The following is a 25,927-nucleotide window of genomic DNA, read 5'->3' as shown; positions in this document are numbered from 1 at the left end:
GTGCTGTTAATGTAGAACCAATGTACTGTTTGATATTGGGAAAGGGCCTGATAGTGGACGTAAAGACAACATTTAGATTTATAACAATCGACTTTGAGAGGACACACAGGGGAAAATGTTATATTTGAAGTGCATTTAACTGAGCAATTACAGTATGATGAAAAATGGCCTGTGGTTTTACTGACAGACTGTTAAACACTTATTTGTTCTGTTCTGACAGCTGTGTTGCTTCAATGGCTCAGTGTGCTACTAACCGTTTTCTGCCTCCCCTAGTGCCTCTCTCTCTCCCTCCTACCTTCTAACCCGGTCCAGTGGATGCCCTACTGTCGCCCGCAGACCACCATGAGTCCGATAGATACCCCCGTGTCAGCTGTGGATGTCGTAGTATTAAGTACACACACACACACACGTACACACAGACACACATCAGTCCACATCCGGCTTAGGCCTGGACCTGATGCTCTTAGCCTTTCTTGCTCTGAAAATTAAATTTAATGTAATTTATTGCTCTATAAATGTTATTAGCCATTAGACTAATATATTCCAGGAGCTTGCTCCAGGTTGCCTGTTTTAAATATCTGTGTGGTTTTTATGGCTCTATGTGCTACTAACCCTGTTCTGCCTCCCCTCTCCCTAGTGCCTCTCTCTCTCCCTCCTATCTTCTAACCAGGTCCAGTGGATGCCCCACTGTCACCAGCAGACCCCCCGGAGTCCGATAGATACCCCCGTGTCTGCTGTGGATGTTGTAGCATGTCCGTAGGATGTCCTCTCTCCTATGATGCTTTTTTAGCCTCTCTTACTCTGAAATGTAATTTAATGTAATGTATTGCTTTATAAATGTTCTTAGCCGGTAGACAAACATACTCCTGGAGCTTGCTCGATCGCCTTGTTGAGAGGTGTCAGGGAAGAATTTTTACAGCTCACTTATCTGGCCCCCGGGTGATTACTGTTTTTTTGCTTCCCTCTGGAATATGTAGAGAGTGGGTCGTATGCCCACCTCCCTTGTTCTCTGTAAAGCGCATTGTGTTGCCTCTGGGTATGAAATGTGCTATACAAATAAAGCTTTGATTGATTGATTTATTGATTTGCATTCTTGTACAAATGGATTTTTGTATATTTTTTATGTATTGTAAATTTGTATTATAGTCTGGATTGTGTTACTTTGTTGTGTTTTGATTCTGTAACAGTGCAATTTCCCCCCAGAAAGTACTACTACTACTACTATTACTACTACTACTGTATACATCCAATCACATGAAAATCCCCAGCAAACATGGAAGCTTTGCAATACTGATGGCAAATGACCGGTGAGCTTCTCTCAGATCCTAGGGGCTCATGTATAGGATAACCTTAACATAGATCAGTTTCAGTCTCTGAATTGACATACTAATCAAAAGCGAATGAGCGGTCACATCCAGTCTAAACAACACACTGTAGCTATACTTACTGGTAGTTGTATCTTCATTGATTTGTGGTAGTTCATGAAATTGATGAGGGATAACCAGTGGACGCACGGAGGAGATCCTGGTGGATTCCCGGTTGTAGTTCTCTCACGACTGTTCGTAGAGAGTCGTGACCTAAATCATCAGAGGGGAATGGGATATGTATTTCAGTATTTGATTCGCTAGCTGAACATGCACTAACACGGTCCTTTCCAGTGCAGTCATGGAATCTGAGAGAGGGTGGGCTGGCTGGTTTGGGAAGTGTAATCCATATCATCCCCTGGCAGAGACTGTACAGTATATCACCATGCCACTGAGGTCAAATGGCAGCAAGCAACACTGAATCTGTATTTCTGTTGAGAGAAGTGTAGCCTGCTATGGTCTGACAACAAGAAAAAAAAACTATTTGCTTGCTGTTGGAATGAATTGATTGACCAGTCCTCCAAGTGTGTTAAGTTAATTTGATTTAGAATGACTAAAACAAAACTAATAACAAGTTTGACTTGCTTCTGCAGCTTGTCCTATACTCCTCTATACTGTAAGACCAGCAGCTCTCTTCACATGGCTTATCTGCATATACCACAACTGCTTCCCTTACTGAGCAAGCTACAATATGACTGCATGAAAGAACGACCTGTAACATATTTGCGCTCAACAAGCCCAACTCTTTCATCACCTACTTTCTTTCACATCCTATGTTTTGTCTGGGTTAAAAGACACCACGGCAACGGTGTTTACTCCCACATTAAAGACTACCAACATTTATCATTGCTGTCTGTAGTAGCCTGTGATAGAGATGATGGATAATTTCGATGAAATAATTCTTAATCTTAAAAGGGGGTCTGATTTGCCGCTTCAGGATTTATTTGTTTCAATTAGCCTTTGTCTAATTGAAGGGGAAACTAACTAATTTGTTATTTGTAACATTACAAATTGAAGTGCTGTGAATGAGTGTTGAATAGTGTTGGCTTTTTTCCTTCTAATTTTGAATAATAAACAAACAGCCTTCATTGCTGTGGTGCAGTTTCCTGGAGCATATGACGATTTGTTTGTTAACTGGATAACCTTTTTGATGCCACTAGTAATTATCATGTCAGTTATGATAATGCTTCTCTGTCATGTTTTCTTACCTGCTATCATGGGATCTGTAATCTAGCTCACTGCTGTGAACTAACCTTGTTTCGTGTCAGCTTGGAGCTGGTTGACATCCATGGCGGCTGCTATCAGCTCCAATAAAGGTCAGGAGTGCCTAATCTCATGGTTTTGCATTGGCTGGCATTTATAGAGGAGAAAAAAACATACTTGTGTGAGGCAGAGGGCATGAGTAAGAGATAATTCTAACTGATATTTATGTCTGTGCACATTCGAGGATTTGTTTTTTCTACCAACACAGTCACGCTAGCATGGGAATCCCTGCCTTGATAATAGCCTACTACCACTGTGAGCTGGTGCTAAAGTTACACAACCATTATTACTATTATGCTGATGACGATGGGAAATGAACTGCATTGTGGATTGCATATTTAGTAAAGGACTATGCTTTATGCAAAATCTTGTCACTTTCACTAATGATAGAATGAAAGTCAGTATATGCAAAAAAAGGGGATGGAAAAAAAAAGTTTCAGTCAACCGAAGTTCCTTTTTTAAGGCCAAACCCTTGTGTATTCTGCAGATGGAATAGGTGGTCAAAATCAGCTGCAAAGCAGTTCACCATTCTGCATGTCTCTCCACATAACATCCATAGGCCTACTACGTATATGCACTTAGTTGCATTCCCATATCGGTATGGAAAACATGCACCAAACTGCCTGTAACCGACAACAAACAGTGGGGTTATTGGCTTTTGACCCTCAATCACTTGTGGATGAAATTACTCACTGACATTATGTGCTAGGAAAAATTATTTATTGGTTGTCGACTACACTACTCCTTAGAGATCAATAACTATGCAGATGAAGTTCCCCTCAGAACTCAGATCTCACCATGTTGCGTTTGGCTACCCTGTTTTTCAAGGTTCCCTGCTGTGAGTGAGATAGGCCTATTCTTTGAAGGACCAAAAGTTCTACAGAAACTTTGCAGGAGTAATATAATTTCAGCGAGAGCAAACGCTTTTGGCCTCCCACTCAAAACCATTGTGACATTTGCTGCTGTCATTCGTTGACTCCTCTGTGTCCCTAGAGATATTTAATAATCTGAGGAAAGGCAGCACAATGAGCAGCATAGAGGATCTGTGAACACACTGTAAATGAGAAGCACATGTTGACGTGCTGTCAGGGAGGACTGTGCGTAGCTTCCACTTTGACCCAGCAGCCTGGCTTGAGCTGTCTGCTCCCCTGTGTTTCTCTCTCTCTCTCTCTCACCCGGAGAGGCACCTGGGGGCAGAACCTCCGCAAGAAGCACCTCCCATTCATTCCAATGAGAGTTGCCCACACAGCGCATGAAGCCGAAAAAGTTAAAAGAATTCTTACATGCTGTAGCCCAACTCACATGCGCAGTAGGCTAGTGTTTTCTGTCCTTTTTGGGTTGGGACAGGATCTGACCTATAAGGCAAGGGGTAAAGGTTGGAGTGAAAGGATGAACATGTGGAGGTTTGTTGTATAGTCCCATAAAATCATCCCGCCCAGGGCCTTGAACCCCAATCTCCTGCATGGGAGTCCATTGCTTTCACCGCTACTCTACTTGTGCAGTGGGGTTAGGCAAATCGATTTTGGTGTCCTTTATTTTGGTGTGCTGAGACTACTGCCTCTTGTGGTGCCAACAGAGTAATGCAGGTCAACATTCAACAGAGGGAGGGAGAGAGGGAGTGATAACCCGACAAACGCTATCCTAGGTGCGCTGGCTTACAGCCACGCACAAAAGCAGAAAGAACTTCTAAAAGAACAAAACAAACGTGACCAAAGGACCAAGGAACTGGAGGAAAAGTTGTCCGGTTCTGCCTCGACAAAGCCCAGTGAGTTTTGTTAATGCAATATTTAATGTTTGTTAGTGGGATATTCTTCCTTTTGAGTGTTTTTTTTGTGTGCGTGGAACTACAATTTTATGTGAGCTTTGTTTTTGTGCGTGGCTGAAAGCCAGCGCACCATAGGTGCGTGGCTGTAAGCCAGTGCAGCATGGAGAGCAAATGTCGGGTTGTCCCTCTCTCCCTTCCCAATTAATACATCCCTATGTATTCCCATGTTGACCTGCAGTTCTATGTTGCTACCACAAGAGGCAGTGGTCCAAGAACATCAAAACAAAAGAGTATGACACCATTGATTTTCAAGATCTCTGGTGACCTAGTGGTTAAAGGAGCTTGTCTGTCATGTTGAACATGTGACTTCAAAACCCACAAAACTCATGGGTTCAAAACTTGTGGTGTGGATAGTTTTTCGTCACTGGATGTTATAGAAGCTATGTAAAAATGCGGTTACCTGTTGGTTCTGTGTCAGTTATTGAAGTTATGTGCAGTAATTGAACGTATGAAATTTTCCTGTTTTGAAATGATACCTACAATATGTGTCTCAGTAATTACCGATTATATATAGACCCTTTTACTGTTGGTAAACAATTAAGTGTGTGGGCGCATTTTGTCAACCGGTGGGGGCAGGTGGGTAGCCCAGAGAGGGGTCCACAGCCCCCGACCCAATATGACACGAGGGGGCGGAGTCTTGCCACCACGCCACTGTCCACACCACAGAAGCCACAAATCAGCCCCTGAGAGAACTAGAGAAACACGGTCTTCACCGGTGGGGGCAGGTGGGTAGCCCGGAGAGCGCTCCACTGCCCCCAACCCAATATGACGCGAGGGGGCGGAGTCTCGCCACCACACCACGAACCCCACAACTCAGCCCTCGAGTGGGCTAGAGATACAGGGTCTTCACTGGTGGGGGCAGGTGGATGGCCCGGAGAGAGGTACACTGTCCACGACCAGCTCTGACCCGAGGGGGCAGAGTCTCACCATCACGCCCCTATCCACGCCACGGATCCCACAACTCCGCCCCTGAGTGGACTAGAGACACACTTGTCTTCACCGGTGGGGGCAGGTGGGTAGCCCAGAGAGGGGACCACAGCCCCCGACCCAATATGACACGAGGGGGCGGAGTCTTGCCACCATGCCACTGTCCACGCCACAGACCCCACAAATCAGCCCCTGAGAGGGCTAGAGAAACACAGTCTTCACCAGTGGGGGCAGGTGGGTAGCCCAGAGAGCGCTCCACTGCCCCCGACCCAATATGACGCGAGGGGGCGGAGTCTCGCCACCACACCACGGACCCCACGGCTAATGGGCCTAGGATATAGACAATTAACTACTGGTGGAATGGTGGTGGAGCATCCATCTGGGACCCGTTGTAGCCTATCCACTAGCCTTGTGTTATATTCCGCCGGAGGTCCGCCAACTCATGCATCGGGGACTCGCTGTAGGTCCACTAGCCTTGTGTTATCTGGGTTTATCCCTTACCTTTGTCCAGAAACAGAAGTTTCCAAGTCAGATGCACTATGCACTCAGCCACCACTGACCTGTGAAATCTGTGGAGTCTTTTTGTTTTGATGTTCTGGGACCACTGCCTCTTGTGGTAGCAACATAGAACTGCAGGTCAACAACCCGACGGAGGCACAAATCGGCATTTGCTTTTCTTGGTGAGACGGCTTACGCCTCGCACAAAAAGACAAAAGATAAAACCAAAAATAGAACAGCATCACTTTATCCCTAGATCGCTTGACATAACTTTTAAAAGCCTGTGTTCATGCATAGCTGACATAAAAATAAATCAAAATACGCTTAGGTCTATGTCAAATTTATATAATATATTCCATTATTTACCAGGACTGCAACAGACAAAGCAGCTGCTCTAGGCTGCAACATGCAGATGCAAGCCTCTTAACACAAAAAAGGAATGCTGAAAGAGGCAAGGGAGTAAGTTATTTATTTATTTATTTATTTATTTATTTATTTATTTATTTATTTATTTATTTATTTATTTATTTATTTATTTATTTATTTATTTATTTATTTATTTATTTATTTATTTATTTATTTATTTATTTATTTATTTATTTATTTATTTATTTATTTATCTCAACAGGGACAGTGCACAATATATTGTAATATAGAGATCATTTGAAAAAACATATCTCCGTTTTGATTTTTTATCATTTGATCAATCATGAAATTTTTTCCCATAAATCACCTAAACATGCCATGGTGATGGCTGCTTCCCTGTTCCAGTTGGTTCCGGTGGAGTGGGGAGTCCATCACACATTTGGCTGTCCATTTTTATACCCTCTCCCTTGATTGAGAGTGCCCTCCAAAGCTACAAGTGAAACTTAATTTGGAGTGACACTCAGTATTGGAGTGGGAGTGGGTAGGGGCTGGTTTGGTATTGGGCACTGGGTGGTGTTCCGAATCGCATTCTTATATAGTATGCCAAAAATGGATGTAGTATGTCCCAATGCATAGTATGCCACATGCAGTATGGCAAAAATACCAGGATGTCCTACTACATCTGGTATTTTGCAGTATGCAAGCCAGCACACTTTTCTGGCTATTCTGACCCACAATCCACCAGTGCTCAGCAGAAATTATGTCACATGTGCAAGTTGCTTCGGAGGCGTTGTGATGAATCCCAGCTGTGGACGAATGTCACTTCATGGACAGTGACGGATGTGTCAAATTTCAAAGTGCGATATTATGACAAGGTAGTATATCCCAATTGGATGCATACTGTGTGCAAAGTACATACTTTCTAGGGGCAGTTGTAGTACGTACTGGTAGATAAATGTAGAAGTATGCCATTCGGAATGCAGCCCTAGAGTCAATTTGGCAGGTTGTAGTCCTAGGGTCAGCCATTTTGGGCTGGATTGCCAACAGTGACATCTCTGATTGGTGGATCTCACTGTTACCAAGGAATGAGAAGTTGCTGTTGCACTATAGGATTGTGGGTAGTGTATTTCTTCTCCATTCACAGCAATAGCTTGAGAGGACAGAATAAACATTACAAATTACAGAACCCGGGGCGGGGTCCTTTGGGGATCGCCAGTGGAAATTGTTCCCTGCATTTCCCTCATCCAGGCTTTCCTCCTCCAGGGGCAACCAGGAGCAGTGAGCAGCCATCCTTCATGGTGCCCGGGGACCAAGTCCAAGTATTCAGTCCAAGTCCTAGTCAGGGACAGGTCTGAAAAGCATCTGTTCTTCTGGATGTTTTTTGCATTGGGTTCTTTGGGAGGAAACCCTTGTGAACATGGGGAGAACATGCAAACTCTGCACAGAAAGACCTGGAGACATTCTTGCTGTGAGGCGACAGTACTAGCAATTTTGAGTTTCATTGTCTGTCTCAAGGACACTTCGGCACACTGCCAGGAGCTGGAATGACCGAACCAAGGACCTCATGATCCCTAGCCGGCTATTCTACCTCCTGAGCTACTGTATGTGCTGCCCCTGAGGACAGAACGAGGACATAATTTATAATACATATTTCACACTACATCTACCATGTCATGACAGCTTTGTCTTTTTTTCATGAACATGGGAGATTTATTGAGTGAGAATTTGCAGTAGCTGCATACAGTACTGTTTAGAGTAAAACATGGTGATGCACTGTGGGCTCAATTTTTTATATTTCCAAAATCTGGAATGGAGAGTTTGTGGAGGATAGTCTGACGATGCAGTAGCAAATGTGGTGTCTTTTGAAATGGCGCAGGTGCTGATCCAGGCCCTTGTCATCTCCCCCTGGACTACTGCAACTCCCTCCTTGCTGGGGCCCGGTGTCAGCCATTAAACCCCTGGAACTTGTCCAGAAAGCTGCTGCTCAACTGATGTTCAACCACCCCAAGTTCTCCCACTCTCCTCCCTCTCTGTTCTCTACACTGGCTCCCTGTAGCAGCTCGCATCCAGTTTAAAATTCTGGTACTAGCCTACAGGGCAATGAAAGGAACAGCTCCCTCCTACCTCCAGGCCATGGTCAAACCCTACACCCCGACCGCTACGCTCTGCTATCTCGGGGTGACTGGTTACCCCGTCACTCCAAGGCCCCTTTGGTTGAACGACATGGTCACGCCTCATCTCTGTCCTGTACACTGACGTTTCCTAAGTTAAATGCAATTATTGTAAGTCACTTTGGATAAAAGCGTCAGCTAAATGACTTTAATGTGTTATTGACCAAAAATGTGGGAGGAGATAGGTTTAATAGGTTTTAAAGTTTTTTTGAAGTCCATAATTCCTGCCTCCTGGGCTACATTTTGGTGGTGGTTGCAAAGTGAAAGTATGTACGGCTGATTTGTTATGAATTTTCAAAGTTTTAAAATTTAGACGGTTGCTGTAGCACCACCATGAGGACTATTAGCCCACAAAGCCAGTTGAGGACTTTTGGCATAGGACTGGACCTATGTACAAAGTCTGGTGAATTCCACATATGGGAAGGCAGATACAAGAGAGACCGGCAGGCAGCTGAGCTGCCCAGCCCCTTATAAATCCCAGGTTCCCAAAGTGGGGGTCGGGCCCCCCCGGGGGGTCGCGAGATGGGGATGGGGGGTGATGAGATGATGAGGGGCGTCAGTCCCTGGTTATGCCATTGATCAGTGCCCATGTACAGTTTCAGATGGATTGGCCAACTTATTGAGGAGAAAAATGGATGCAGATAGACAGACAGACAGACAGACAGACAGACAGACAGACAGACAGACAGACTATAGCAGGATAGGATAGGAAGGATATTATTGCTAACTGTTGGCTTTAAATTATCATGCCATATGGTAGAATTCCAAGCTAGAAAAATATACTTTGAATAGAATAGAAAGTTTATTTGCTGTAACAAGTACAGGTACAGTACATTCAAATTCTTGTAATCAGTTGTCTTTACAGTAACCTATCAGCACTAATTAGTTCCTCATTCCAGTCCTAGGTATGCAGCTAGACATTTAAGGTTCCAAAATTGTCAATTTAATATCGTTAGTCTAGCAGTCTAGCAGTATCATCCTCATATACTTATCCCATCTGAACATAGATGACTGTGTCTGTGTCATGATATAGGCAGTGCAATTAAATAACATTCAAGTATACAGTTGTGCAGAGTCAGCTGTTACTATCGATTGTACTGTAAAGGCAAGAGTCAATTGTTATTGTCTATCGTATAGGCAAGGTGTTCAATTGTTCAAGTGTTATCAGGTGTTGCTTCAAGTGATCGAGTGAACAGTAGTGCAGAGCCAGTTGTTGTCTGTTGTATAGACAAGGTGCAAGGTGCTCAAAGTGTCAAGTGATCAGTTGTTGGTCCGGGGTGGGCGGGTGCAGTCAGTGGGGGAGAGGGGGGCTTTAACTGTCCAGGCAGAGGGATGGTGGGGGGAGATAATAGGTCATAGGGGCGGGGGGTGGGGGCGGGACTGTGCAAGGGGTGTCTTCAGTGTCAATCTACTGCAGCTGTCAGCTGTTGAGCTTGCGGACCACGTCAGGAAAGAAGCTGTTGTGGAACCTCTCCTTCGCGGTCCTGATGCTTTGTGACTGGCAACAGGCCAATACTAAAATAGTCTCAATAGCTGCACTGTGGAAGAGTCAAATTAGGGTAGAAAACTCCTTAATGCATATTGTATTGGTCCAAAGAAAGCTCTCAAAGTTCCTGATGATCAATTGTCATCTCCCATCCTGAGAGGTGCTTCCATCAGCATGCCTGGTGCCAAGAAGACCTCAGCCAGCTTAAACCATATAGGCCAAGTAAACCACTGCATGATTGATTTTATAGGAGACATCCCTGACTTGATTCCTTGCAGCCAATGTTTGCAAGTACTGTGCTGTAACAGCACACCTGCCTGTGTTAGGCTACCTCTCAGTGGGTCGTGTCGTATAACTCAGAAACTTGGAATATAGATCAAACATGCACAGTACATTTTTTTGTCCTGTCAAAACAAAGTAGATCAATGTTTGAATAAGAGCTGTGTTACATGAGCATTACTAAAATGTATTTCACAATACAAAAGCAAAATAGACACTCAAAAAGACATGATTCATAAGTTCATCAAGTGCATTAATGCTGGTCATATCAGATTAGTGTAGAAATTTATCAACCACAGCTGCAGGCATGAATTGTGTCTGTCTGCCATATTAATGAATATTTACATAGTGAAACATTCGAATTAGAATTCATTAGTGTAATCAGAGGTCTAGATCTAGATCTGGAGTTGTTTGATTAGTAGCTTCAGGACATAGTTTTTGTAGTGTGTCTGCATGTCTTCAACTTGTGTTGTTCCTTGATGTTACCATCCGTGCTATGTCGTCTCTGATTGACAAATCATACGCTTCCATAAATGCCTTTAGTTACCGAAAAAGGAATGGCATGCCACCCCGACCTGCCTTAGGAGAACAGATGAAATATGTTGGTTGCCACGCTATCTACTGTATATGGTCGACGACAATTCATGCTGTCATTAATGTTTCATAATTCTGGTCATTCAGATTCGAAACATAGAATAATAACTGCAGGGAAAGGGACAATCTGGTTGTGTGGATCACTGGAATAGCTGCATAATTTAGAGCTAAATAGATATGGCCAAGCATGTTTCCTGAAAACATCTTGGCTCTTGGACATCTTAAAAGATGCATGTGAAACCTTAATTCCCTCTTTGAGACATTCATTTTAATGATAATTTGTTTCAGTACAATACATATATCAGATTTACCCATGTACTGCATCTAAAGATGAAGAAATGAAACAGAAGACCAGATGTGTTCAGGATACTGCCACTAATTCTGACGTTACACATTCTCTGTTATTCTGCAGCTGCTCTTTCTCTGCTACACACTGTTTGTCTGCTTCAGAAGAAGTGGTGTGGGGTAAATGATATATCACACCCACTGTAGAAAACAGGAAATCTTTTGCTGGAAATGTTCATCTTTTGCTGGAAATGTTACCACCTATGACAAAAAGCTGTTTCAAAGACCCCAAAGTAAAGCAAGATTATTTTGTTACCCCTTTGAAAACCAAAAATAGAAGATAGTTGACTGGAACACAGTGACAGGACACAAAGATGAGGAGACCTGGGGTCCCAAGATGAGTCAAACACCAACTTTAATACAGAGCTCTGGGTACAGGCAGTCACAGCAAGTTTCCAAGGCAAATGCAAAGAAACAATGTCCATCAATGCTTTATATTGACATGCAGACTTGATGTTGGTGATAATATGCCAGCAAATGGCATATATAATCAATCTACCAACTGACAAGATACAGTATTGTGCCCTCTCCTGACTGCTCAAGATGTTATTGAACTCAGTAACTGATGGCCATTTTAGTGCAAGTCTCTCAGACAAAGGGAATGAGGAATGTGAGTTAAGTAACAAGGTGAAGATACTTCCCCCTTGGCTCTCTTGATTCAGGCAGAGGGTCTGTCCATTAATAGTGCATACACTAAACAATGAGGTCTGTGTGCTGGTCCATGTATCCATATTCAGGAGCCATGTCATGCTAATAGGCTGGATGGGTCTTTATGCGTAAGTCCGCAAGGTTCTGAAATAAAGCCTATACCTGAAAGAAAATCAATCTGTCAGTTGGGTAATGTCCCCAATTTCTACCATACTGTACATGTACAGGTGCTGTACATCAGTCAATTTAATACCCACCTTGACCAAATCACATCCTAGGCTGATTATATGGCTGATTTCCTCTAAACTGAACATGCTAATTGGCATTTGATTGATAACAGAAATGAGGGTTTCATGCGCGGGCAATGCTAATTGTTTTCTGAATTGTTTCAGGGTGTCTTTTTGAAATCAGCTTTGAGAGATGGAGAAGAAGCACTAGCAGGCCCGATAGAAAATTGCCAATGAGCAGACTTGCAAATAAGCTGTCATGCATTACAAATGAGATTACCTTTTCACTGTGCCCTCGAACCTGTACAAGAGGGGATCCATGCTGGAAACTAAAAAAATAGCTGCAATAATTTGGTTTATCAGCAAGCTTGATCTTCCAGTGTTGCTCTAATGACTTAGTCATGCATGGTGTGCAAAGTAGTTTACAAACTGCTGCCAGCAAAAGGTAATCAGTTGTAGAAAACCTCTGAAGTATTTTCATGCACAAACAACGCTTGAAGAAAAATGTGCCGTTCATTCAGGCCTCTGAAATGAATTAACGGATGATATTCAAAGCATACCATTGACAGGGTGAACTCAATGTGACTGCTGCAGATAGGTGACATTGTGTCTAATAGCCCTTTCTATAGATGTACACTTTGTTTTGAGATGATTTGGATATATGGTTATGTTTTATGTTTAGCTGCTATATGCTTTGAGGACTTTTCTATTTATATATCTCCATACAGCCATTCAAACAAGAAGACCCTCACAAAATCTGAAAACAAGTTTATGACTGTTATGACCACAAACCCAGCAAAATTGCACCTAACTCCTCTCCAAAAGTTTATCTGGCAGAGCAAAGAAAAATTTACACTCCACAGTGGTTTGAGTTAATACACTCGAGGTCCTTAGAGGAAAACAGACCTGATAAAAAACAAACAAAACCAAATCAGTTCACCAGTTATCATCTTTGCAATCAATCAGAAACATGCAAACAGACTGTCTGATTTGCATTGTAAACATCACTGTGGGTGTGAGGGACTGCCAATGATACAGGATGTGCACCTCTAGTACAGTATATCTGACAGTAGGCTATATGAATAGGCCTATTAGATCTAATACTTGTGCACTGTAGTTTAGCCAAGCAAAACAAGCAAACTCACTATCAAAACATGTTCATATTTTCTATAGCTATTTCAGACAGCAAAGATGTGTTACAGTACTCTAATGCTTTAATTTATGCTCATGAATAGTCACTTTCTTTAGTTTTGGTTGCACTTAAATACATGTTGACCTATCTCCAAAGAACAGGGCGTATATGTCTTCTGCAAACGTGTTCATGATTTATTCATACTTTAACAGTGTTTGCACAACAATTCAAACACGAAAGGAGGAAGAGTTTGTAATAGATAGGAGGAAGAGTTTGTTATAGCACATGCACTGCCATACATGGGCAAATATCTGAACTGAGTGAGTTGGCTGGAATTTAGAGCTGTGACGTCACTGCCTGCTACTCTCTCCCAGTCTAGAATTGGGAAAGAGAAGTTACACTTTTTGTGGGATTTGAAACTAGCTAACGTTATATTCCTAGAGAGCGAGGTAAGGGACTTTGAAACTATTTTTTGTTCTGTACCAGAAAGTGTGATATTAGTATGGCAAGACGTACGCGTATGAATGCCACTGAAATTGTTGTAAGACTCAAGAGTTTGTTCTTCCTCGTTCTTTGGGATGATGAGCTAGCTAGCTATGAGTTGTAATGTACCTAGTGGCTAGCACTGCTAGCAATTTTAGCTTGCTAGCCAATTCGTAGTTCAATATGAGGGCGTGGGCACGTTCTAAAGGGGGTTGCCACCCTTTCGCCTTTCGCTAGCTCCATAAACCGGCATTATATTACCGATAGCTAACGTTACATATAGAGTTTGGATAACGAGGTTTGTCAGTCACGACTAGACCACACTAGCCCATTTGGTAACAGTTACACAGCTAGCAAGATAGTTAGTACTTGCTAACTTGCTACTGTTAGAGCTTCCAAATGCGGTTTCTGTTTTTAGCCCAGAGCCCAGAGGCAATAGCCAAAGTGGTCTGTTCTCATACTTCGGTATGCGGAAGAGATGTGCACTTGGGGGACGTAGCCAGCGAGCTAGCTAGCTAAAACTTGACATTTAGCAGTGCAGGCGATGTGAATATGATGTCTAAAGGTCTGCCTGACTCACTTGACTCGCTTAACGTTCAAATAAATCACAGCTGGTGTGCAGGATGATCTGTTTACCGGAGGCCTTAACATCTTTACAGATAAATAAATAGAACATGAAAAGACTGTCTGTATTAAAAATACATTTTAGAGCCACTGATGAATATTGGTGTGGTCATAGCTGCAGATTGATCAATTTGAAGAATAGGACTACATGTTAAAGGATGCAAGGCTTAGCCTACATCGTTCAAGCATTGGGAAGACAAGGCAGTCGACTGTGTGACACCACACATGTTGTTCAGCTCCAAAGTATGTAGCCTAGATAGTATGCTGGTATCTTGACTCTTTCTGCAGAAGAGGTTCTTAATCAGTTAAAACTTCAACTTTGATATAAATATCAAATCAATAACCCCAAGGTCCACCGAGTCCTCAGTCATCAAACTGAATGTGTCATCTCTACATATTTTTAACATTAAACAGAACTGTCAATACATCTCTGGTTTAAAAAGGACGCATTTGACAGCCCTTGACTATGTTCAAGTTAAAAGTTGAGTCCCTCAGCTGCCTTTGAGCTGGGCCCCCTGGTAGGTTGAGTCAAGCTGTTCTCCTGTAAGTGTTTAATGGGATATTTTAATGAGTGTATAGCTGGAAGGAAATGAGCCAGCAATGTAGGTTCCTAGGCAGACATGCTGCAGCACATGGACTGAGCTCACATACTCATCGTGAGGTTTGGACATTGTGACAGCATCACCTCCCTTTATAGACAGAGACACTAATGAACTAACAATTGTTACTTGTAAAAGCGCATCAGGCAAAATGTAGACTAGGCCTAGATGTTTATTACACACATGGATTAGCAGTAGTGCAGAACATTGCCCCTATAATGCAATGTCGAGTTGAGTCTAGGGCATTTTGGTACTAGCTAGCAATGGACTAGAGTATTGCCTCTGCACCTGTTTCAGACTACCATACTTGTTGTGGGCAGGTTGTTAGGCTATGTTTGTTAAGTGAAAAGAGTGAAAGACATCATATAGAGCACAATAATGAGTTTACAGATTTATGGATGAGCTGCAGGATGCAGGAGATTGAGTGAGCCAGTGCAGCTGTCCCTCCTGGCCCCAGGTGAAACAAGCAGTGACTGGACAAGAGGATAGATTACTAGCCGGGGCTTGCTCAGTCCTGATTTACTGCGAGCCTGCCACTGAAGGAGGGTCATTCCTTGTACTAATAGAGCCTACTAGTCAGTCAGATATTATGAATTGAATTTTGTGTATGAACTAAGCCTACTGTATATCGATGTTGGCCTTTCTTGCACTAATGTACAGTACGGGCAATCTATCTATCTATCTATCTATCTATCTATCTATCTATCTATCTATCTATCTATCTATCTATCTATCTATCTATCTATCTATCTATCTATCTGTCTATCTGTCTCTCTCTCTCTCTCTCTCTCTCTCTCTCTCTCTCTATATATATATATATATATATAGAGAGAGATATCACTCAGATCAGTGAAATGTCCATACTGTGTTATTGCCCCACAGATTCCATACGGAAAGGGGTATTTCATCAGCCTGGAGAAAGTCGCAGTGACCGTAGGCCTGTCATCAGCTGTGAGGCCCATACATCCGCAGAGGAAGAGAGGTAGGCTATATAGCTGTGGCCCAGCCTTAGTGACCAAGCACCAAGTGACCCTACTGAGCATACTGTGTGAGGAGGACGCGGGCCTGTAGAAATGAGAAAAACCACCCCATCCGCCCGTCCATCCACAATGTATCCACTGTTAGGAGTGCTGTCACCTACAAAATGCATCTTGCCACAGACATTGATACTGCGGGCGGAAGCTGATTCCAGGTGCTGGGACTGAGTGTTGCTCTGCTCATTCTGTAACATTACCAAAGCCTCCACTGACCAGCTATGCTCCTGGGGCCTACTCAGGCTGCTTTCATTTTAGGTCTCTATTTTAATCACCTGAAGTCATTCCGTATGACAGGAGGATGGCACCTCACAGTAAATGGGTTACCTTTACGTGTTAATCTTCCCTTGGTGGTTTGACAAATGAGCAAGGTTAACATTACAAATATACTTATTTCTGTGTGCTTGGGGACTGTATTACATGTCATAGCTATGGCTACCTGATAACAGGGAGCTGGTAATAGACTACCGGCTTGATTGATGAGTAGTGCATCATTTGCAGTTTCCATATTTAGCTGGTGTCTGTAGACTGGCTACTCAGTAGTTGCTATGTCGTTCTCTTGGTGCTGTTGGATCCGATGCAACAAATTATGTCACGGCCCACTGGGCAGAGAGGTAGTAAGCAAACCAATATCACTAGGCTTCCCTCCCTAATAACCCCTGTGTGTCCCGTAAAACTGAGAACAACACAGCTTGCTTGCATGTGATCAATAATTGATATTCCCTCAACGCTGCTGCAGGAAGACAGCTAGCATTAGCTACGCACAGCTTTGTTTGTTCAGGTTTTCTAAAAGGTTCTAAATGTTCTTCGGCAATTGTCCAGTTGTGGGTTTGTGCCTGCTGGTGAAATCTGTTGAATGATTAAATGGTGGTAGAGCTATGAGAGATCCTCCAGTCATGCCTGCTTCATGGGCGCAGCCATCTTGCTCCCCTTCAAAGTAAAAGCTGTTATCCTTTTATACACCCCTTCCGGGTCACAGAGCAAACCACTCTGCAACGCACATTAATCAAATATTGTCAATCATCATTCAATTGCACATCAAGCAAGCCAGAGACATTCATGAACCCACTAATTCAAAATGTGGTATTTTAAGTTAATAATTAACCAAAATAAAGTAAATACCATTAGGCTTATTCAGGACTGGAAATCTAATAGCACAACTAAATAACGTAGTGATCTCTTAAAGGGAAGGCATGAAATAGCATAGACCACCATGCATGACCACTGTAGCCTTTGTTTTCATTGATGTCTGCCCTGTGAGTGGTCCTCACAGTATTATCCATCTTAGGTCACACTTAACTCAACTCCATCATGAAAAGCTCCCTGCAATCATCATTATTATTCCATTTGAAAGGTATGCACCACATATTTGGCTCCAATGTGACTTTGGCTTGTTAAATGTGGCATTCCAGCCTAAAAGCAAGCTGAATTGATATTGCCCCCAAACTTTCTCAGTTTTTTCTCCATATTTGGAAATGTTTACCTCCTCATGGCAGCTGTAAAAGGGTGGAAGAGGGGATGTGAGTCATTTAGCGGCATAAGACTAAGAGAGAGTGAATGAGAAGATCCTCCTCAGTAAACTGCCCTCCACCAAGACTTGCTTCTATTTTCCCAGAGAAAATCAGGATGCTGTGAGTATCATTCTGTGCTCCTTATTTTATATCTTCTTAGTTCCTTTAGAATGTACAGCAGGGGTGGTGATTTACCATGGTGGGAATGACTGCTCTTCAGAGCCCTGGGCATATTAAGGATGTCCTTTGAGACTTCATTTGATTTGTAGGGAGGTTGGGCTAACTAATAAAATAAAAACATTGCACCTCTAGCATTTTATGCATTTCTGCCTCAATTGTTCCAGCCCATCTTTGATCAGTATTGTGACATTTATGATTCTTGATTTCCTATTTATTGGTTGGTAGATACTTGGTGACATGATTTATTTTGACATAGATATAATTTGATGTATTATTGGAACATCCCAATAGTTGGATGTGTGAAAGATGTGTGAAAGTTAAAGCGCTAAAACCTTCTTGATGAGATGAGGACCGGTGCTTTTAAGGACGAGCAGTTTCACCGGGAGACAAATTCAATTCAATTCAGTTTCCAGGATAGCCCCTTGAGACTGGAGCACATGGATCATCTTTAAGAAAACTTTAATGGTGGACACAGATGTGTTGGCCTTAGAAGAGAAGGACCTGGTGTTAGGAATGGTTGAATGACCATAATTTCCATTACATTGTTAAACATCCAAACAATGGAATCAGAGGCATTCTAGTTGTCTTACCTACAGTATGCCAAATCTGTCTTTTCTGGTATCCCACAGCCTATTCACGGTGGATATTGGAACTGGGGATGTCATTTTATATGCTAGGAAGCTAACTACAGCTAACTTTTTTCTGCGGTGAATAGGTTTGGGCATCACTACAAGCATTTATTAAGCAATGCCCAAGACACAATACTTTAATCTTAACCTCTACAGTAGCTCTTGAAAATTGGTATCATGTCAGAGATTTGATAATTCCCACATTCATCTGACATAGGGACATTAAGGACAAAACAAACCTGCTATTTCCTTTCTGATTATTAAATTTGATTGCTTTGCCCACTGCAACATGTTGTAATCTGGTACCTAGTGTTGTTTTGAACACGTAGTCTAGCTAAAGGGCCTTCTCTGCCACACCTGACCTTCTCCCTTACTGGCACTCTGACACTTCAAACGTGGCCTGGTAGTTTACACTTCTCAAATCCACAGAGGAAATAGAGGGAATAGGTACATGTAATAGGATTTAACATAGCTTTAAGGGACGGTGTTGCTGACTTTAATGATTGTATGGGTGTGATAATCTTATTACCTTTAGCTTGACGTTACACAAGGCCTGGGTCTTCTACCTTGGAGCTAGCCATTCTGTTCGCTACCCTTCTTCCCTTCCAACATATTTTTTTGCTGGTTTTATCAGTTGCTGACATATTTGTAGCATTTTCAATGTTATATATTTGTAATTAGTTCAGTAACAATGTTGTACTAACATATCTTTACCATACATTACCAGTAGCCCACTTTGATTTTCATCTTAACTGGATTGAATCAATTTAAGATTCAATGTTCAAGATCTGTTTATTAGCCATGTATATACACATACTAGGAATTTGACTAGGGTTAAGGCATACGCTATGGCAGATGACATAGGATAGGAAGTACATCCTCTGCTGTGCTTTTTTGGTGAGGGAGCTGATGTACAGCTCCCACTTGAGGTCCCGGGAGATGGTGGTGCCCCGGAAGCGGAAGGAGTCAACAGTGGTCACTGAGGTGTCACTCCGGGGGAGGGGGGCTGGATTCTTTCTTAAGTCTACAATCATCTCCACCGTCTTGAGAGTGTTGAGCTCCAGATTGCTTTGGACACATTTGCTTTGCACATCAGGACAGCAGGTGGTCTGTCTCCCAGGTGCAGCTGTTTGTGTACAGGGAGAAGAGGGCAGGGGAAAGAACACAGCCTTGGGGGGAGCCTGTGCTGATGGTCCTGGAGTCAGGGACATGCTTGCCCAGTTTCACATGCTGCTTCCTGTCAGACAGGAAGTCTGTGATCCACCTGCTCTGGGGGGTCGGGCACCTGCATCAGGGAGAGCATGCCCTCCAAAGTGAGAGGAGGATGGTGTTGAAAGCAGAGTTGAAGTCCACAAACAGAATGATGGTGTGGGTTCCTGTGGACTCCAGGTACTGGAGAATTGAGTGAAGGGCCATGTTAACTGTGTTGTCCACTGACCTGTTGGCTCTGTGGGTACAGAGTGTCCAGGAGAGGGTCTGTGATGGATTTGAGATGCCGCAGAACAAGGCGCTCAAAAACCTTAATTGCTACAGAAGTCAGGGCAACGGGTCTGTAGTTGTTGAGGCCAGTGATCCTTGCTTTTTTGGGGACGGGGAGGATGGTGGGGGTCTTGAAGCAGGCTGGAACATGGCATGTCTCTAGTGAGGTGTTGAAGATGTCAGTGTACACCGGGGACAGCTGATCAGCACAGTACTTTAGCATGGAGGGGGAGACAGTCTGGCCTGGCCATTTTCCAGGAGTTGTCTCTTGAACAGGCGGTTCACGTCCTTCTCTAGGATGGTGAGAGGCTAACATTAGCTCTCTAACTTAACACCTCTGGGTCATTGTTTAAAACTGAGTTACATTTTTCATGTCAATACCACCTCTGTCTGTCTGTGTTTTCAGAAATATTTCTCAAAATTGTGTTAGCCTTCGATATAATTTTCCAAATAGGCCTGTTATAGCTAATACCATAGCGTAATATCACTTTTGCCAGCTTATTGAGCTCCATTTGTCCATAAAACTCATTAACCTGTACTGCATGTCATCGCGTAGACCATCATGGATATCATATTAGTCTCTTGTAGTGTTTTATGATTATTTAATCTGGCCTCACTTTGGTCTCCTGTCCTTAATTTCAACATGTTAGAATCACAATTTTGGGAGAGATTTGATGTTTTTTCCAAATGGATCCCTTGTCAACAACTGTACGTAAAGTCATGATTAACTATCAATTTCACGGCACATATGAGTTACAGAGACTCAAGTTAAAAGAGTAGGTGATTAACATCCTTTATGAGGAGAAGTTTTGGTTTGATTGCTTTCTATGTGTCTAACTCATGATTGCTAAGTATTGAATATGTAAGCAGTTCCTCACTATGGAGAATTCTTGAGTGCAATATAGCAATATATATAAAGATGGGACATTTTGAATACTCTATTTTTTTAAATTTATTTGCAATTGTCTCCAAAGACAAACTGCGATGCTACTTAATATTAAATTGAGCTTCATAACAGTCTAAACTCATTCATAGACAGCTAGTAATATAGGTTTCTTCATAATGTATTTATGAGGACATTCTTCAGTCAGTCTTTCTTCTTGCCTCACGCAAGACATATTCACAGACGGCTCAAATAATGGGCTTTGGCCACTCTTATGCTGTGGTGGTCACATTGTATGGTTGTTGTTGTTGTTGTTTTTTTTCTTTGGAGGCAGATCCACTTTTTTGGAGAGTTACTGGCCGCTAGTGATCTGCCTGACTGTTCATTTCCCCATGTCTCCACACTTTTCCTCAACAGCTGTTGTGCCTGTTTTGTTGTAAAGTTGCAATGTAGTTTTGTGTAATAGCCTACAGTGTATGATGATAGCCAGCACCAACTTCTCAACTTTCCCCTCCATGTTGGCTGTCGTTGTTGTTGCTAGCTACACTAACTACAGATTTCATTACATTACATTACAGTCATTTAGCAGACGCTTTTATCCAAAGCGACTAACAATAATTGCATTTAACGTAGGAAGAGCCAATGAACTACTACTTGCCAGAACTCACAAGTGCATCTTCTTTCTAAAACAAGTGAAACAAGAGCATAATCTAGTGCTGAAGGCAAAGTGCAACAATCGCAATCTAAAGTACAGTGCAATATAATATAATACAATACAATAAGTGCTTAGGTGGGAGGATTGTTGTAGTACTTCTTGAAGAGATGAGTTTTGAGCCTGCGACCAAAGATGGGCAGCGACTCTACTGTCCTGACATCAGTGGGCAGTTCATTCCACCACTGCGGGGCCAGGACAGAGAAGAGCCGTGACCGTGTCGATCGACCGCAGGAGCCTCGGAGTGACGGGGCAACCAGTCGCCCTGAGGTAGCAGAGCATAGCGGTCGGGAGGGGGTGTAGGGTTTGACCATGGCCTGGAGGTAGGAGGGGGCTGTTCCTTTCATTGCCCTGTAGGTTAGCGCCAGAGTTTTAAACTGGATGCGAGCGAATGACAGAGGCCAGAGATCTAGTGTAGAGGGAAAACAGGAGAGGACCCAGGACAGACCCTTGTGGAACCCCCGTAGTCAGACTAGATGTCTTGCCTCTTCGTCATTGTGATTGGTCGTCTTGGAAAAATGCGTACAGATCTGCTTTTCCAAAAGTTGAACTATTTTTTAACTAAAGTTGAACTATTTGATGCTTTGTCTGGTACCTTGTTGGTATTTAGCCTACAGTATGTAACATATCGTATACAGCGTACTGTATAGGCTCACTGAGAACCCAGACTTGGAAAGCTTACGAGACTCAGTAATTATCGGTCCATACCCTTCTGTTACACATGTTTAGATGATACAATAATCACATGCCATAATAGCAAATTATGATAGTGACTATACATTTTAGGATTGCATTGTTATTCTTGAATCCAGTATCAGTTTCCCCTTGATAATCTAGTGTGACATTGTACCAAAAAGTGGCATTAACCTCGACACCTTCTACTGTATGTTTGGGGATCAGAATTCACAAATTTATTAATCTCAGATTAGGCAGAAGATTGATGCTAATAGAAGTCAGTAAGAAATGTGATGGGTTTGCATGTCTGCCATAATATGACAGCTGCCAACCCCCGAGGTCTGTTAATGTACATGTGTGGTGTTGGCAAAACACAAAGACAATACTGACCTGCCAAAACATGCCTAGAGCAAACATAAGCAGTAGAATGGATCAAAGGGAAATACTGTACTTCTGTGTTAAGAATATATTTAATCTGATGTTATAGTAGCATAATACTTTTCATTAGAATGTGCAAAGTACTGTAGGTCTACAAAAAGTAATGTGATGTAATGTGATGATGAAACGTGTTGCATGGTATGTGATATCTTTGTGCATTTAAGCTTTACTTTTGGGAATTAAAGGAGAAGGCTCTTTTTCGACAACCTGGACCTTATTTACAGCATATTATAAGACATTTGACTCACTGAGATAACTTTGGTGTAATTCGGAGGCCTGTAGAAGAAATTTAAAATCCTGCGCGAGCCAAGTATATCCATGTAATGGCGGCGGATGGGGCACCGAGAATGCAGTTTCTAAAAAATGTATTTTCTATCGCAAAACGGTTCTTTTCATCAATCTATTTTTATGAATCGCTAGTTGTGCTTCCATAGAGCGAGGGCTTGTTGTAGTGTTCACATGCCTCTGTAATATGATCTTTAGAAACGTCTTTAGAAACTAAATACAGCTTCCCCACTTGCTCCAGCACGCATGCGCACAACGCGCAGACTGGCTATTCTCCATCTGTAGGCTACACTGGCGGCTCACATTCTCTACGCTACGATCGGCTTGTTGGTGCCTGGAATATTGTGTGCAATATGGCTGAATATTTATCTGATTTTGAAGATATAGAAGATGACTTAGAATATGATGGAAGCCGATCGTAGCGTAGAGAATGCGAGCCCCCCCCCTCTACCTTTCCTCCTACCTCCCACCACCACCTCTCATGTGCTGTGCTCTCCTACTGGCTTTTTGAATTGGTTACTGTAGCACCACCTGTAGTTTCCTCTTTCTGCTTGACATCTTTCCTCTCCAATTTCCAAAATGTTGCTAGTTTTGTGAAGTCACATTAATTAACAGCCATGCAGAGCAGTAGTGGAGGGAGGAGTGGGCTGGTTCAGAGTCTGCAGACAGTAGTTTACAAGATGTACATTTGAGATGGGAGTTATACAGCCAATGACATGTTAAATCTATAGTCTATAGGCTAGATATAGTTTTCTATGAAGTCAATCATTTTAATGTGCAGACACTTTATTTTCATCCACCTGAAAGTGTCTGCAGTTTACTTTGAATGCTTGAAGTTTACATTATCGTTTAAATGCAAGTTGAGACACTAGTCTATATAACAGGTGTCACTGTGTTGCTTGGCAGTATTGCCTTTACGCTCACTTGCCCATGCTTTAGATCTTGGCTGTACAGAAGTCATCACACTTCACAGATAGTATATATAAAGCATTAAACATGGTAATTTAGTGAATTCTATTGAGGTAGCCTACAGAATGCATCGCTTCAACTATCCACACGAATGAGAAATATAACGTTATGGTGCATTCCATTTGTCTCGGGAGGTGCGAGTGGGAACTGGCAATGGTCACTCCCGAGGTGAGCATTCCAGTTGCAACATAACTGATCTTGTTATCAACAGCTAACTAGTAGCTCTAGCCTTTGTTAGCAAACAAGTTGATAACGCACTAAGTGGTATTGTGCGCACAAAACACCATAATCAGCAATAGCTTTAGCAGCTTGTTTGTCGCTCTCTACACTGCAGCCAGTAGTCTTGTCAGGTGCAAGGCGAAATTTAAATATTGCTGATTTAAATAATAACACTGCTGCAGCATCATCTTCCATCCACCGGATGGAAAAATTATGGTAGGCGGGCTCTAGCATTCAACCTTCCAGATCGAGCTGAAAAAGTAAATAGACACCAGCCTGTTGACGCGAGCATAACTGATCATGGCTGGATCATGGATGTATTATAAGAAGTGGATAAGGCATGCAAAGATGGCGGCCCATTCAATCCAATGAAAGTTGCTCAGTGGTGCATGAAGCAAGCCCCCATGGCCAGGAACAGCCAGTTTTTGGCGTAGTGGCCAAGCTCGGTATTGCAAGTGGCGCCAAGAACCTGAAACCTACATGTATGAGGAAACTGAAACCTAAATCCCCCACTACCCTGAAGTTACAGTAATATGGGTACTGTAGAGCCACCTATGAATGAACCATGGTCAAAATGTAATGGTGAGTTCCTTGGCCCATTCTTCACCCCTCTGCCGAGTTTCATGCATATCGGGCCGGTAGTTTTTGTTTAATCCTGTCCGCCTACAGACACACACACACACACACAGACAGACAGACAGACAGACAGGGGCGAAAACATTACCTTCCGCCCTGCGGGGCTTTGCCCCTGGGGCGGAGGTAATCAGCATTTTCACAGTCTTGCTTAACATGTGGAATCGTAGACTGACTACCTACAGTACTACTGTTACAGAATAGAAATTATGCTGCATCAGCAACTTGATTATTGTATCAGAACGGCATGTAACATGATATGATTGTAAGTCTATGTGATATTGCTGCTCTGTGAACAATTATTTCCTCAGATGTTTTGTTGAGAGGTGTGCATTTGTGCATATCGTTCCAATATACAGCATTGTTTAGATTTGATAGCATGTATATCCTTAGGATATGTCTGAGATTAAAGAAATATTCCATAGCATTTAGCCTACACCAATTTCTCTGGCTATTGAATAGAACCCCAGTTTTTGGTGTGATTGATCTTTCAAAAGTTGACTCCTATTGTGGCAAGATAAATGTCCATACAAATGCTGTCAGGGGGAATTTAACAACAGGTGGTATTGGTGCAATTTTTCAATATATGTAATGTGTCTTTAAGATCAATCTTAAAGACCTATATAAAGAATATTTTTTTCTTACTGGTATTCAAAGAGCATAAAAGTGGCCTAGTGGTTTCTGAAAGTCTGGGATCTATGCATTGATTTAAAAGCATTTTAAAAGTACAATACTAATAGGAAGTGTTCTCATTGCAAAGCACAATGCAGAGGAAAGTGGGATCTGGAATGGCTAGGGAGAGTTATAATGGGATATTAAATACATAACTAAACGTTACAGGTTTGAGAATGAAATTGGTATTATTTATTATTACTGGCATTCCAAAGTAATTCTGCAGCCATTGTTAGTTTGCCTTTTAACTTGGCAGGGGTTTGGCTTTTGGGAAGGAAAAGTGGAAATGGGAATAGGTACGGTAGGTTATACTTTAAACAGAAAAAGGAAAGACATTTTAGATGTCTTAAGAGGCTTGTTGAATTAGCATCTAATTGTGTTGAACATTAAAGGGTTAATGTTACAGGTTACAATACTGTAGTATACATATCCCAACGCTATTAGTTCACAAATAAAGCATTGAACTGTAAATGCAATGTCTTGGACCAAATGTTGCATAGTCTTCTTTGTAATTTTTTGATGCTTTTGTGATGAGGTTGGCCTTCCTAAATCTTGAAAGTTACCCTCTTTGTGTGACTTTGTGTGTTTTGGTATTATACGGGGTGAGTTGGTTATACTTTTTCATGGCCTTGGACTTAACATTGAATTTGATTGGACATTGATTAATTTAAAGATATTGATTTAGGGTTATTCATTTGTCAATTTAGGCAGAGCTGTTGATGTTTTGTACTACAGTATAGCCTGTTCTTGTACAGTTTTTGGTAGAAAGTGTGTGAC

At 42.3% G+C, this 25,927-nt stretch overlaps 1 protein-coding gene across 5 annotated transcripts in view; it reads left to right on the top strand.

Annotated features, from left to right (window-relative positions):
* lpp (LIM domain containing preferred translocation partner in lipoma) overlaps positions 1-25,927 on the top strand; it is a 176,441-nt gene that overhangs the window by 12,281 nt on the left and 138,233 nt on the right. For 4 of the 5 annotated variants that reach the window (XM_084444922.1, XM_084444924.1, XM_084444921.1 and 1 more), the window contains exons 1-2: positions 13,501-13,574; positions 15,714-15,813. Coding sequence is in view for 1 of the 5 variants with exons in the window: in XM_084444920.1 (XP_084301046.1) it covers positions 15,714-15,813 (100 nt within the window). In the remaining 4 variants the exon portion in view is untranslated. Of the gene's footprint in view, positions 1-13,500; positions 13,575-15,713; positions 15,814-25,927 lie in introns of those variants that run through there. The other variant, XM_084444920.1, reaches the window with a different exon arrangement.

The sequence above is a fragment of the Borostomias antarcticus genome (assembly GCF_949987555.1).
Source record: "Borostomias antarcticus genome assembly, chromosome: 10".
Classification (NCBI taxonomy): domain Eukaryota; kingdom Metazoa; phylum Chordata; class Actinopteri; order Stomiiformes; family Stomiidae; genus Borostomias; species Borostomias antarcticus.
The sequence above is the reverse complement of the archived record's forward strand: the minus strand, read 5'-3'. Positions and strand labels throughout refer to the sequence as shown.